The following is a 13,802-nucleotide window of genomic DNA, read 5'->3' as shown; positions in this document are numbered from 1 at the left end:
GGGAGCAATGTTACACAGGGCCCCAGTGGGACCGGAGGGGCTTTGGGCCAATTGCTTTAGCAAAGGGACTTCAGTTTTGGATCAGTATCTCGACTCCCTATAATTAAAGGCTGCAAACAGATTAGGTTATAGACCACCCACCCGGCTCCAGTGCCCTCCTGGGCCTGGGTATGTCTGACCCTGAAAAGGCCCAATCAGCCAGGACTATGCAGAAAGTGAGACTGAACCCAACCTGAGTGACCTATGCACACCCGCACGAGCACACACACACGAGCACCCTCTGTTGTCTGTTCCCCACCCCCACTACACTCTTCCATCTTCTTCTACCTTGTTCTGTTACACTTCCCCAGCTCTTCTCATCCCCTCTGCTATGCCTGGGGCACAGGTTCAGCTGTGCTGACCAATTTTCTTGTAAGCCTCACTCCGCAGTCTGGCGCACAACACAGTGGAGCAGAGGCAGACTGGCAGGACGTGAACAGACAGGGGTGAGCTTAAGGATGCTAGTGCAGCGCGCTCTCAGTCAGTTCAAGCTGCAGCAGCCCGCATACTCTTCAAAGGAAATAACAGAGTATGTCAGACTTAAATAGTACATCTCTGCAGCGTGGTCTAGTGGGTAAAGCACTGGACTAGGACTCAGGAGACGTAGGTTCTATTCCTGGCTCTACCACTGACGGACTGGCTGATCTTGGTTAAGTCCCTTCTCCCTCTGTGCCTCAGTTTCCCCATCTGTAAAATGAGGATAATGATACTGCACTCCTTTGTAAAGTGCTTTGGGATCCAGTGGTGCAGGTTGCTGTAAAACCTAGGGATTATGATGATTTAGCGTTGTTCTTCCACAGATCTCAATGAGCTTCCTCTAGGAAGGAGGGTAAGCGTCCTAACTCCCATTTTACATAAGGGAACACTGAGGCACAGAGAAGTAAAGTGACTTGCCCATGGTCACAGAGCTGGAAATCACACCCAGCACAGGATTGTTCTCTACTACGCTATATTCCCCAGCGCTCTGTCTAGTCTAAGCCACGCACAGACCTTGTGTTCCACCTCCATTGTAAAGGATCTCACAACTGCCAGACCTGCAACATGTACAGAGTCGCGCTTGGGACTCACCAGGCGCAGTGATTGCAGGGAAGGTGCTTTCTTCAAATTAGAGCAGTCAGTGGCATCTGCCGTGGCTTCTGGGGATGGAGCCAGGTTTGGCGCCTCGGGGGGAATCTGATCCATGCTGTAGCACCGGAACCTGCCCAGTTTCTGCTTGGTGCTCTGGCTGAGGGTGCAGAAGAACTTTTTCAGCCCTGATCCAGAAGAGCCCCCTCCTTTCCTGCTTGCTGCAGCGGCCGACGGCTTCTTTGGCTCTGGGTGGGCATCCAGTGGTTTGCTAAAAGACAAGGGGTTTCCATTTCAATAGAGATGTCAGAGGTTGCAGCCAGGCCCAGAGCAAACACTGTATTAGATTCCAATAAGAGAGAACAGCAGGTGAGAGTTTGTTTTACTAAGAGCATCAACAACTTCAAGTGGCACGGCAGAATCCTGCAGCAAAGACACATGCACACAGGGCCCGGTGGATGTATTTGGTGGCCTGTGTGAAATGACTTGACGGGTCCCGTTCTTAATAAGCTGGTGTCCATATCCTCAAAGCCACCGAGTACAAATGGCACCTTCCTGGCCATCTCAGCGGAGAGGCAGAACTTTCTTCTCATGTGGCAGAGCCAGCAAGACACAGCAGCACGGAGAAAGCCTACACAGCCACTGTCCATGTGTTCTGACAGGGAAGGACTTTCACCAGCACTACATTCTCTAAAACCCAAGAAGAGCAGCTGTAGACGTTCCCAGTGTGGCAATGTAAAAAATACAGAGTAAAAAGGTTTCAGAGTAGCAGCCGTGTTGGTCTGTATTCGCAAAAAGAAAAGGAGTACTTGTGGCACCTTAGAGACTAACCAATTTATTTGAGCATAAGCTTTCGTGAGCTACAGCTCACTTCATCGGATGCATACTACAGTACGCATCCGATGAAGTGAGCTGTAGCTCACAGTACGCATCCGATGAAGTGAGCTGTAGCTCACGAACGCTTATGCTCAAATAAATTGGTTAGTCTCTAAGGTGCCACAAGTCCTCCTTTTCTTTTAGGGTAAAAAGGAAATAAAGTGGCTCCTCTGAGTGACAGTGAATGGAAAAATCCCTTAGCGTGGCTTTGGTGCACATACTCTAGCTATGAAAACAATGTCAGCACCTGGTTTCTGCTGGGTGTCTACACAGGGGTGAGAATTATGCATGATCAAAATTTAAAACAAATACATGAATGGGTAGAAACCATAAGCCACCAGATTCTTCAGCCTCAAACCTGCAGCTTGGGGAACAGAAGTGGAGCACACACAAAATTGCTAGTGAAAAGAAATCCTTGAGGTTTGTGTCCATTCTTTCTCTGGCTTTTAAGCCCTGTAAACTATTCAGTTCCTAAAAACTGGCTGGGGTGGTAGTGGGGAGGTTAACTTATATGAGAATCAGCTCTGGGAAACCCAGAGAAAAACACAAGGTTTATTAAAAGGCAAGTGTATTTCAAAGTAAACGTTATAAACTAGACTGTTAACTTGCCATGAGTAAAACATCCAGACTTCCCTCGTGAGAAAGATCGCAAGGACTAATGGAGAATATTGTACAAGGTAAGAATAAATTGCACACAAATAATCTGCATTAAAACAACATTATATTACAGCTGCAAAGTAAAACACTCAAAAATTAGGAATTGGCAGAATACATATTGCCTGGGCAACCTCGATTTGGCTCCATTGTGCACACTTAATTACTGGGTCACATGCTCTTTCGTCCTGGGGCCCCGCCTCATTCCGCACACAGGATGGGCGGTGTTCATTTAACTAGCACCTATTCGACATTTTGTTTTAGCCTCACTGTTCAGTGAGTGTCTCCAGGCCTTATTTACTCCAAACTGTTCAAACCCTGGTCTGAAGACAGAATTAGTAAGTTCCTCATGGGCTCTCTACAGTGCTCATCACTGCAGTATCAGAGTGCTTTACAGACGCTAATTGGGTTTTTTTCACGACAGCCCTGTGAGATGAGGTGGTATTATTCCCATTTTACAGACAGGGGACAGACACAGAGAGCAAAATGAGGCAGAGAGATTAAGGTCAAAGGCGTCCACTAATTTTGGGTGCCAAATTTGAGACCCCTAGGACCTGATTTTTCAGAGGACTTGGTGTTCTATGGCACTTCATATGTTCACAGCACAGCTCCTGTTGACTCCAGATGCAGCTGAGAGTGCTCAGCCCTTCTGCAAATCAGCCCCCAGGGTCTCACGTTGGGCACCCAGAGAACTAGGAACACACAATTAGTGACCATCTGTGAAAAGCTCGGATTAAGTCAGTGTTTCTCCACCTTTTCAAGTTGGCAAACCCTTGTTCAAAGTCAGATATTTTCACAATCCCCCTCCTTTTATCAGAGTAAAAATGTAGCCGTAACAACAAGGATCATTTCATCTCTGTGTTTTGAGAGATACAGAGATCTTGACCTTGAAGGGTAAGAGTGTGTGGGGAGTAAGATTGTCTTTGCTTTAGGCTGTAATAAAAGAGTCAATGCCACACACCCCCACTCCTCCCCACGATTGCCTTTCAGGACTCTTCCCACTCTCCTAGGGGCTGTGGCCAGTGTTCCCTCTAATTTTTTACATTCATGTGCGGAATTAATTTTGTTATGTGCACCAATATGGACATGATGTGTGACATCACCTTCGTATTGGTGCACGTAACAAAATTCATGTGGTGGGGCCGAGGGGTTCCGAGTGTGGGAGGAGGTTCAGGGCTGGGGCAGAGCATTGGGATGTGGGGGGCTGAGGGCTCTGAAGTGGGGCTGGGGATGAGGGGCTTGGGGTGTGGGAGGAGACTGAGGGCTGGGGCAGAGGGTTGGGGTACAGGGGGTGGGCTCTGGGGTGGGGCCAGGGATGAGGGGGTTGGGGTGCAGGCTGCCCTGGGGCTGCGGTGGGAAGAGATGACTCCCCCCCAGCCCTCTCTTGAGGCAGCAGCTCTTGGCCAGGGGAGAGGTGCCTCTCCCCAGCTGCAGCAGTTCCAGCAGGCTGGGCTGAGGGAGGGGTTCCTCTCCCCAGCAGCTCCGGCGGACCTGGGCCGGGCTGAGGGAAGGGCTCCTCCCCTGGCCGAGGCAGGTCCACGCTGGGGCCGGCAGGGAGAGGCGCCTCTCCCTAGTCGTGGCAGCTCTGGCGGGACTGGGCTGGGCCAAGGGAGGGGCTCCTCCCCCGGGCGCAGCAGGTCCGCACTAGGGCAGGTGGAGAGGGGTGCCTCTCCCCACTGCAGCCCTGAGCCCCTGCGCGGGGCTTAATAGGCTTAATAGGCCCTGCGCAGCCACACAGCTTAGAGGGAACTTAGACCCATCGGTTGAGGAACACTGAATTCACTTGCCCAGCGTCACATAGGAACTCTTTGGCAGAGGAAGGGATAGAATCCAATTCTCCAGGACATTATTCAACTGCCTTAACCATAAGACCATCCTCTCTTCCTCATTCACTACACACCTTCCAACATCACTATACAATTAGGATTCACCCCCAGAAGCAGGTTGATCCTGTGCATTAAACAAGTCAAGGGTCCTGTGGAAACAGTAGTATGGAATCATGTAACTAAAGACTAACATAACGCATGCGCACAAGGGGGCCACATTAAGATTGCTTTAATTCTGGAATTTCTAACTTTTGAGTCCTTGACTTTAAACTTGAATAACATTCTTTTAACATACTTTGTGTGTGTAATTTCCTAGGTTCTAGAAAACAAACCAAAAAACCAAATTCTATCACACAGAGTCACACAGACACCCGCACAGTTCATCAGCAGGGTTGGAACCTTTAGATTCACATCACAGATCTCTGCCATTTAAGCTAACAGAGTAACTGATAGCAGTAGTAGGTTGTCATCCTCTCTGCAGACTAGAGGCAGAGGACATGCACTTTGCCAGGGGGTTTCACAGATATTTGCTGACATCAAAGCAAATTCCCATCCGGGCTGTGGATGGGAGAGTGCTCTATTTGTCAGACCCTTCTGTTTGACCCCCCACGCTTAACCCCTTCTGCCCCATCCCTTACAGCCTGTCTGTGTTCTGTTCCCCGCCCCAGCTCCTGGTCCCAATTCCCTTCTCCTCATAGCCAGTCCCAGTCTCCATTCCTCAGACTTCTCATCCACATCCCAGTCTCCTTGCACAGCATGTCTCAGTTTCCCACTCCCAGCTCCTCAACTTATCTGTTTCTCCCCAACCCATTTGGCCTCCAGTCATCCCCCACCCCCACCGCCCTGTGCACTGGTCCCAGTCTTCCTCCCAGGCTCCTCATCCAAACTCAGTCTCCCCAAGCCTGACCCCTCCGCAGGTCCTTGTCCCAGTGTTTCCCCTCTTTGACCCTTTGCCCAGCCACAGGCAGATCAGAATGATCCCCGAGCTACTGGACGAGAGAAAAGCCAGGTTTTCAGTGACGTTGAACACGTGCCTCGCACGGTGACTTCCCCTGGAGTTATGGCTGGTCAGCATCTGGGGGGGGGAATCCCAGAGTGCAGCCCCCATCACCACAGACCAAGGTCACTGAGTCAGTGCCAGATGGGAATACAACCCATATGTCCTAACACCCTGTCATCAAAGCTCAGCTATAAGCCCCTTAGTGATGACTGTGATGCTGCTGTAGCCATGTTGGTCCCAGGATAATAGACTAGGTGATGGTGACATTTCAGTGGGAACTGCTAAGAATACACCTCCCTGCGCAGACCACACCCATCATGCATGCCTGATAGCACCTGGATTAACCTGCAAGCAACCCAACACCTGGGTGGGATTCCGGGACTATTCACAAAGGTCTGTGGCAGTCCCTGTTGACAGACAGCAATGAATGGAAGCAGTATGGGTACATGCAGGGAGAGGTGGCCTCTCCTAGGGGCAGGCAGGCGTGTGAGTAAGACTATCACTGTGCTTTAAATTGCCGTTGCTACAAGAGACCACCATAGTTTGGCTCCAGTTTCCTACCCCACACCAGGGTGGGCTGTTCAAACTGTGGAAAGACCCGCAGGTAAGTTTCAAACTCTCCCAGGCCTGAAGGAGCAACACTGGCCGTTAAACTAAGTGGCAGAAACTACAATTTGGGGAGGAGTGGTAGAGAACAAAGAAAAACATTTGGGATGGAAGAAGCTGGGAAGATCCTTTCGTTAAAGGGCACAAAGAAAAGGGCAAAGACACAGCAGTACCAGCACTGGGGGCACTGAAAACCTCTCGATGCTGAACAGAGATTCATTTGGGTCTACAATGAACACCATGACTCGGGATCAGGTACAACTAACCCCTTCATGTCTTCACTGAAGGATTATTTGTTTCTAGTGTTCTGGGATGTGGACGGGAAGGGGGGAAATGCATGCTGGCTGGGGGGTATTTTGGGAAGCGGCAGCAGCAGCTTTTGGGGGAAGTCACAGTGGGGAACAGGAAGTTTCTGGCCAGCTCTAGGGAGGGGCTGACAGAGGAGGAGAGATGGGCAGGTAGGTGGATGGGAGAGTAGAAGCAGCAGGGGAAGGTTTAATACTGGCAGGCTGGCTCCCCACCAATTAGCAGCTACAGCTGTGCCAGCCGGCCAACCAATAAGCCGTGCTATCCTGCTAGCAGCAGCTGGGGAAACAAAGAGCCAGGGATGCGGAAAGGGGCTGCAGATCTGGAGGATGGAAAGTATGCTGACCCCCTCTGGTCAAACAGCTGTTCTCAACTCCCTCTGAAGGGGGACCAGAGGATGACAGACATTTACATAGGCACAGTGCCTCATTACCAGCAGACAGGTCCATCTTAGGCCTGGGGACCTAACTGCCACACCCCTGCCTGCTTTGACAACCCCACTGCCAGGCGGAGCTGCCAGCGCATGGGTTGCCAGTCTCTCTCTTCTGTTTGCCACCTCTGTGGTCACAAGCATCGCTCTGCATACCAGGCACAACACAAGCCCACCCATAGACCCCGAGGGTCGTTACTTGCAGCCACAGAAGGAGCCGTGCAGGTTACAGATGCAGGAGTCAGCCCAATGCCCAGCCGCTCAGAGCCCTTCCACTGATGTGGTTACAGAGCAGGGAGCTTGCTGTATATTTACTCACCTCCCTTCCATGAACCGCTTTGCTTGCTCTGACCCAGACACTGGCACTTCCCCACTGGGTAATGGACCGGCCTGGGGGGGGTCGGTCTCCTCAGCTGCCAAGGAGAGGGTGATGCCAGCTGAGCAGACGGCACTGGGAGCGGCAGAGGGAGCAGCTGCTGAGGATGGACCTATCATGACAGCAACAGAGTCAGAGACGAGCATGCATTGGCTGGTTCAGAAACAGGACAGGAAGGCGAGTCTGACCCAGTTATTGGAGTCAGCCGGGACGCAGACCTCACTCAGCCGGACCCACTGTACTGCAGGAGCAGGGATAGTTTTCATTACTCTTCCTAGATCCCCATTGAAATGGAGCTGCCAGGACCTCAAGTGACACTTGACACCTTTTAATTTGGAGGGTCTAGTCTCTCCCCAGATACCCATTCCCGAAGCCTCTCCTGCCCCGCAGACGGTAGCTCCCATCTCAGCTGGCTGAGCAGACTCATGCCATACACCTGGGACTCTCCCTTCACCTGGATGACAGTAACCCCGCTCTGCCCCCTCCAGTTCTTTAACATCTGTCCTGGATTGGGCAGCATTCATCGCCATTCCCATATTAGCCAGCCTCACCTGCCCCCCCCTCCCCGAGTCTTATCCCCAAGCACAGCAAATGTGTGATCCTGGCACTGCAGCCTGATGACCAGCAAGTTCAGGTGTTGATGAACTGCCAGAGGGGGGCAAGTTCTACCAGTGAAGAATCTCTGCTCCAAGAGCCCGCTGCTTCCCTTGCTGCAGAGTTCAGATCTCGAGACTGTCTGCAGGAGCACCAGAGCTCACTTACCTGTCCCGAGAGCAGGCAGGGACGTGGCCAGGTCTCCAATCAGACAATGCTTACAAGACCCCAATGGGAAGCCAGCTCAGTGCACGGAGCATAGGCATAACACAGCCATGTCACTATGGAGGCCAGCAGCAATAAGCCCATCTTACCTTTACTCTCTCCCAAGGAAGTAGGCAAATTCTGGACACTCGCAGCCCGCTCTCCATGGCTCAGAGCCACGCCAGCAGCCTGGCCATCATGCTGACGCTTCGCCCGTGTGTTGTTGCAGTTATTGGTGGACAAGGCCAGGAGTCGGCCCTTGGAAAGCACTTTCGGGCTGTGCTGGCTTTCCTGCTCCTCCACAGACCCACGCTTGCCTGGAGGAGATGTGGGCCGAGTCACCAGGTCACTGGTCTGGTCCAGGTGCCCAGTTTCATGGCCTGTCAGCCTGTAACTACCCATCAGGAAAGCCTTCCTGTAAGGCACAGGGGAGGAAGCTTTCCCAGTCAGCGGCGGGGCGGGGACCCGAGCCAGCAAGTTGTAGCCTGGTGCCCGCTGCTTTGATTGTTGTTGGGAGATGCCTGTTGCCGGGCTGGGTTGGCTTAACTTGTTGGCTGGCTGAGGGTCGGGCGCAGAGCTTTCCAGTGTGCCTCTTTTGCTTGGGATTGACGGGGCTGATGGCTGACCCTGGGCAGGGGGTGGAGGATGGACGTGCCCTTGCTGGACGGGGCCGAGCACTGCATCACACCAGCCACTGTTCTTCCCAGCCAGCCCAGGTGCAGCTGGGAGTTGGCCACCTTTGGAAAGTGCTTCCACCCCATTGGCTGTTGGCTTGGTCACCTGACCCTCTTTTAGCACCAGGGTGTCCTTCAAGCTGGAGTTTCTTTCCTCACTGATGTTCTCGCTGATGACAGCCCTGCCAGTACCAAGCGCGTTGTCAGAGACCCTGGCCCCTCCACTGCCGCCATTTACCCTGCACTCCTCCTGCCCCGCCTTCCGGCCCCTCATGTCCTTCTCCGGAGCACCAGTTCCCCTAGGAGCTTGGTGCCCGCCAGGCCAGCGGCCTCTGGCATCCTGATAACCCTTGGGGTGGGAGTTCCCTGGCCCAGCCTCTTCACTGTCAGTCCTGCAGCTGTCAGACGTGTCGGTACTGTCTAAAGCTGAGTCCACGTCGTCTATATATGTGACGGCCCCGATGTACGTCTCCTTGATCCGCTCCGTGTGAACGCGCTGCCGGGAGGGGAGAATCCAGAGGGGAGACCCCCTCGGGCCCAAAGTCCTTCCTCTCGCTTCCTGCTGGGAAGTGCTTGGCTCCCCACTTTCAGTCCCAGTGCTGATTATTTTATTTTCCTGAGTTACGCTGTGGCCCTCCAATAGGGGCTTAACAGTCTGATCAGCCCTGTCGTCCATGTTCTGATTAACTGCTGAGCCGCTGAGGTAGGAGCCACAGGTTCTGCACTTCCCCTCTGCACTCAGCACAGTGGGCTCAGCCTTCTCAGAGCACCCCCTGCTGGCCTGGTGCGCAGATGTCCCTGCAGCCTGCCCACAGTTCTGCTGCTCCTTGCCGGCTTTACTGACCCCGCTCTCCTTGCGGTGGAAGTCCCCGTTGATGTAATCTGAAAGATCTGGCTTGGAGACCAGTGGGCTCTGGCCCAGAGTCAAGAGGACTGAGTCCAAGACCCGCTTCTGACGCAGTTGCAACCTCTCCAAATAGCGAACTTCGGCATCCCGGAGAGACTCGTCCTCAAAGCGGACACGGGATGGGGACAGCCCTCGCTTCCTGGGCTGCCCACAGCAGGATTCCCCGCTGGAGGAGTCACTCAGGTTCCCACTGGCCTGGGCCTCCCCATCCCTCAGAGCGTAGCTCTTCTTCAGATCCAGAGCAGTGCTCCCGCCGGCATCCCTAACATAGCAACACAAGGACAGAGAGGACGGTTATGGAGTCGCCAACCAGTCACTTCTCCCCTTTTATGCCTGCAGGGGAGTCCTGCCACTCTAGCATACTCTGGGTATACAAATGGCTCCACCCTGTGGAATGGATCCTTGTCCATCTGAGTGATTCCAGGATCCAGGGTCAGGACTCGTGCCTCGCCCAGCCCACCTCCCTTTCCCCAGGAGGCAACTACATCCACCTTAAATCACCCCCTTTTGGAGCAAGTTTCCCTCCTTTGCTACCAGGAGCCAAGGGGATAAGTCCAGTGCCCCTGGTGAAAATCCCACTGAAACCATGACAGAAAATCTTAAGGGACCAATGGGTTTTGGGGCTAAAGGCCAATGGGGTGCAAACTCAGTCCAGCTGCTGTTCAGATCAGTAAATCAATCTGTGATAAGTACAGAGGAGAGTAGGGGCACCAGCACAATATGAACAGATAGGATAGATATGGGGGTGCCCTACAGGCCGGGCTAGGCAGCAATATGCAGGGGATCTGTGTTTGTTTTTATGCCTGGATCTAGACTCTGCTGGCCTAGGGAGGTGTATGGGGGGGGAGGGGAAGCACACTGGGCCCTCAGGAAAAGTAGTCCTGACACATGGCTCAACACTGACCTCTTCAACAGATAAGGGAGCGGTGTGGCCAGGCTCCCTCAGAGGTGACTGGGACAACAGGCTTGAAGGATTAAGATTATAAAGGAGGAAAGTGGGAGGGCCTTTGGCACGAATTTGGCTTGGGCCATTTCAAACACAACACGCCCACCACCACCACCCATGAGAGAAGAAAGTGGCGGGGGGGGGAGGGGGGAGGAGGGGGAGAGACGCTGAGCTGCCTTGTGCATCAGAAATCAAGATTTCCTTAGTGATAAGCTGTTACCATACCGGGGGAGGGGGGTGGGTTAACTGCCCCTAGAGCTGTCTTTGGGCAGAGTAACAGAATCTGCAGCAGCTGGGGTGGGATTTCACCCAAACCGTGTATGCAAATAAGAACAGAGCCACACTTATCAATTCACAGATGTCAGTCTGAACTCTAAAGCAGTATCGCTGATCTTCCACTGACAGCACGGAGAATGAACATGTCACGCCTGGTTAGCCTGCTTTTCCCTTCCCAGCTCCCTTCACTAGCTTAGTCTTGAGTCCTATATGCAATAGTCTTCAGCGAGCATGAGGGATTTTCCACCCTCCACCTCATGGTTAAAGCGATTCAATTAACCCCTATTCACTTTCACTCAGGAGGAGGCACGGAGCTGACCAGCAGAATCTCCCAAGCCCACATCACTTGTGAGGGATTGTTAACAGACACACACGAGTTATCTATAATCCGAGGTGGGTTTGTTGCAGGGTGACTCTCTCTATTGCTATGTATTTATTAGAGCTGGTTAGAAGATTTTGGATAAAACTCTCAAAATACACTATTGATTTCAACAAAGTTTTCAGTAGTAAGGTTTCGGCGGCCCAGGGTGGACTCTGCGGTCACCTTAAGAGAGACGTGAATCAAAAACCTAACTTTTCACTCAGAAAACAGACATTTCAGCTCCATTTCCATTTTGTGAAAACATGTCAAAGGGTTTGTTTTTGTTCTAGTGTGGAACAAAACCAAACAAATTTTGAAACCTCACAAGCCAAAACTGTCATTCTCCGCCGCTCTTGAGTTTATTTTACTCTGGGAGACCTTTCTGTATCATTGGTGAAATCAACTGATCTCAGGGAGCCAAGAACTTGCAGTCGGTGCCTCTGTCATCATAAAATGAAACAATGACACCCCATTCAAATCCTCTAGAGTCAACACTCGTGTGTGATCCGTTGTATGTGTCTATCTGGTACGCATGGAGCATGCGTACGGTGAAAGTGTAACAGGCTTCTGCTGTACATGTGATATTTGTTTATGTGGTGTAGTGGACTACAGCAGTGTCTCTGAACCCTTTTGATACCAGGAACCGGCTTGCTGCCTTTTGAAACTGTGTCAGGGAGATCTCACGGATGGCGCCAGTCCACAGACTGGTAGTTGAGAAATACTGGGCTACAGAATGCCTACAGTGTGTCTGCATCTACATGAAAGCAGGGGTGCTGGAACAATTTGTATAGTGGGGGTGCTGAGAGCCATTGAACCAAACTGTAAACCCTGTATATGATGGAAACTACTTCAAGCTAGAGGTTAGGCAGCACCCCTAGCTCTCTAGTTCCAGCACCTATGCGTGAGAGCGAGGATCACAGTCTGGTTCTATTTCCATACACGCTTAAGAGTGCGAGCAAGGCAGGAAAGCAGAAGAATCCTGCAGGAAGACTGGCAATAGAAACAGGACTCCCTCCCCCTCCCCCCGGCATTCCCTGGAGCTATGACGGACATTTGAGGCATTGCACTCACCGCCTGGCCTGGGGAACAGCAGGAAGGATGTCGTGGCTGGCTCGGAGAGGGTTCGTCCTGGCCTTCATGCGGGCTCTTTGCAGCAGCTGCTTGGCCTGCTCATGCCTGGGGCTCAGCTCAAGCTCCTGAGTGGGAACAAAGGCCCTGCAGCCAGGCCAGTGGGGAGCAAGGCGGGGGGATTAGAAAAAAATAACAAGGATTAGAAGTGGTTTAACAGTGACGAGGACGTTGCGGCTCTCTCTGCCTGGAAAAACAACCCACGGTCCATCCTCAGACCCACTGCAGGCCTGCAAGCCAGCACTAGAGGGCAGCCTACGCCATCAATCGGAGAAGCCAGGGCTCTCATAAGCCAGGCATGGGCGCCTGCGTCCAAAGACACAGTGATAGACCTGGCCAGAGACAGGAGGAGGAAGGACGGGAGCATTCCGTAAGCAGCCTTACAAGTGGATGCAGCAGCTCTCAGGGGCCTAAGCCAGGTTGAGGCCAAATATCCTGAAAACCTGAACAAGGAGCCCACCTTCAGCCACATTAAATACACCCTCATGGTTTCCACACCGGCTCAATTTGACCTTTACTTAAAGGCAAACTTCTATTCAGTGACTGGTTTTTGCTGGTCCCTCTGGTGGCTATTTACCAATGGGCCAGAGCTGAAGAGGGCCTGCTGGCCCACCCATCCCCTCTGCCAGTACGGGGCTGCGACTGCTAAATTCCCAGCATAAATGTACTCGCAGTAGAAGGTTGCAATGCAATACGACTGTTTTTAAGAGTTCAGAACAATTACACACAAGAACACAAAAGCAGATCCATAAAGCAGGCTGCCCTCCTAGAACAGAGGCACAACCCCCCACATCTTGCTCTAGACTGGCTGGCTGAGCGGGATCTGGACCTAGCAGCACATATTCTAAGAGACCCCTACTCTGCAGGCAGGAAAGCCCCTGAAATTTAAAGGGACAGTGTGTCATTTTTACACCACTTTCAATGCACCACAGCACCCTGCAAAAGGATCTCTTGCATAAGTCCCCTTAAATATTTGGAAATAGCAAAGCAGAAGCCCTCCAGGGACAGAGTTGCTGGTATTTCTGCAGTTTTGCATGCCCATCACACTCCACAGCTTCAGCTGCATGGTAGATTTACCCAAAAAACAGCAGAATGCTGCACTGTAAGTCAAAGTGAAAATACTTCTCTCTGCTTTCACTCTGTAGATCTCAAAGGGAATATTACCCCCATTTTACAGATGGGGAAACTGAGGCACAGATAATTGAAATGACTTGCCCAAGGTCACCAACCAGGTCAGCAGCAGACGTGGGAGTTGAACCCAGGTATCTTGAGTCCCAATCCCCTCTGCACAGGACCACACTGCCACTATAGCAATAGTCTGTAAACTACGGGGATGACTGGCTTAGCAGAAACAAAATGATGCAACAGGGAGTAAGGATTGTGCAACAGGAGGGACTCTTTCTAATAGGAACTAAATGAAGGTAGCAGAAGCAAAAAGAGCAACAGGCAGGTTCTCAGCCTGAAATCAACCTGGCACTCCCCACCTTGTCTCTCTGCAGCAGCCCTGCTTACAGCCCATTCCTGCAACATCTGT

General features: G+C 52.1%; 1 protein-coding gene across 3 annotated transcripts in view; it reads right to left on the bottom strand.

Moving 5' to 3' along the window:
- KIAA1614 overlaps positions 1 to 13,802 on the bottom strand; it is a 37,326-nt gene that overhangs the window by 7,107 nt on the left and 16,417 nt on the right. For all 3 annotated transcript variants that reach the window (XM_084636564.1, XM_084636562.1, XM_084636563.1), the window contains exons 4-7: positions 12,212 to 12,355; positions 8,087 to 9,819; positions 7,122 to 7,290; positions 1,108 to 1,375 (exon numbers count right to left, since the gene is read on the bottom strand). In XM_084636564.1, coding sequence (XP_084492690.1) covers positions 1,108 to 1,375; positions 7,122 to 7,290; positions 8,087 to 9,819; positions 12,212 to 12,355 — 2,314 coding nt within the window. The remainder of the gene's footprint in view (positions 1 to 1,107; positions 1,376 to 7,121; positions 7,291 to 8,086; positions 9,820 to 12,211; positions 12,356 to 13,802) is intronic.

This window comes from Lepidochelys olivacea (genome assembly GCF_965140295.1).
Source record: "Lepidochelys olivacea isolate rLepOli2 genome assembly, chromosome: 8".
Classification (NCBI taxonomy): Eukaryota; Metazoa; Chordata; order Testudines; family Cheloniidae; genus Lepidochelys; species Lepidochelys olivacea.
Note: the sequence above shows the minus strand (reverse complement) of the source record. Positions and strands in the feature narration are given on the sequence as shown.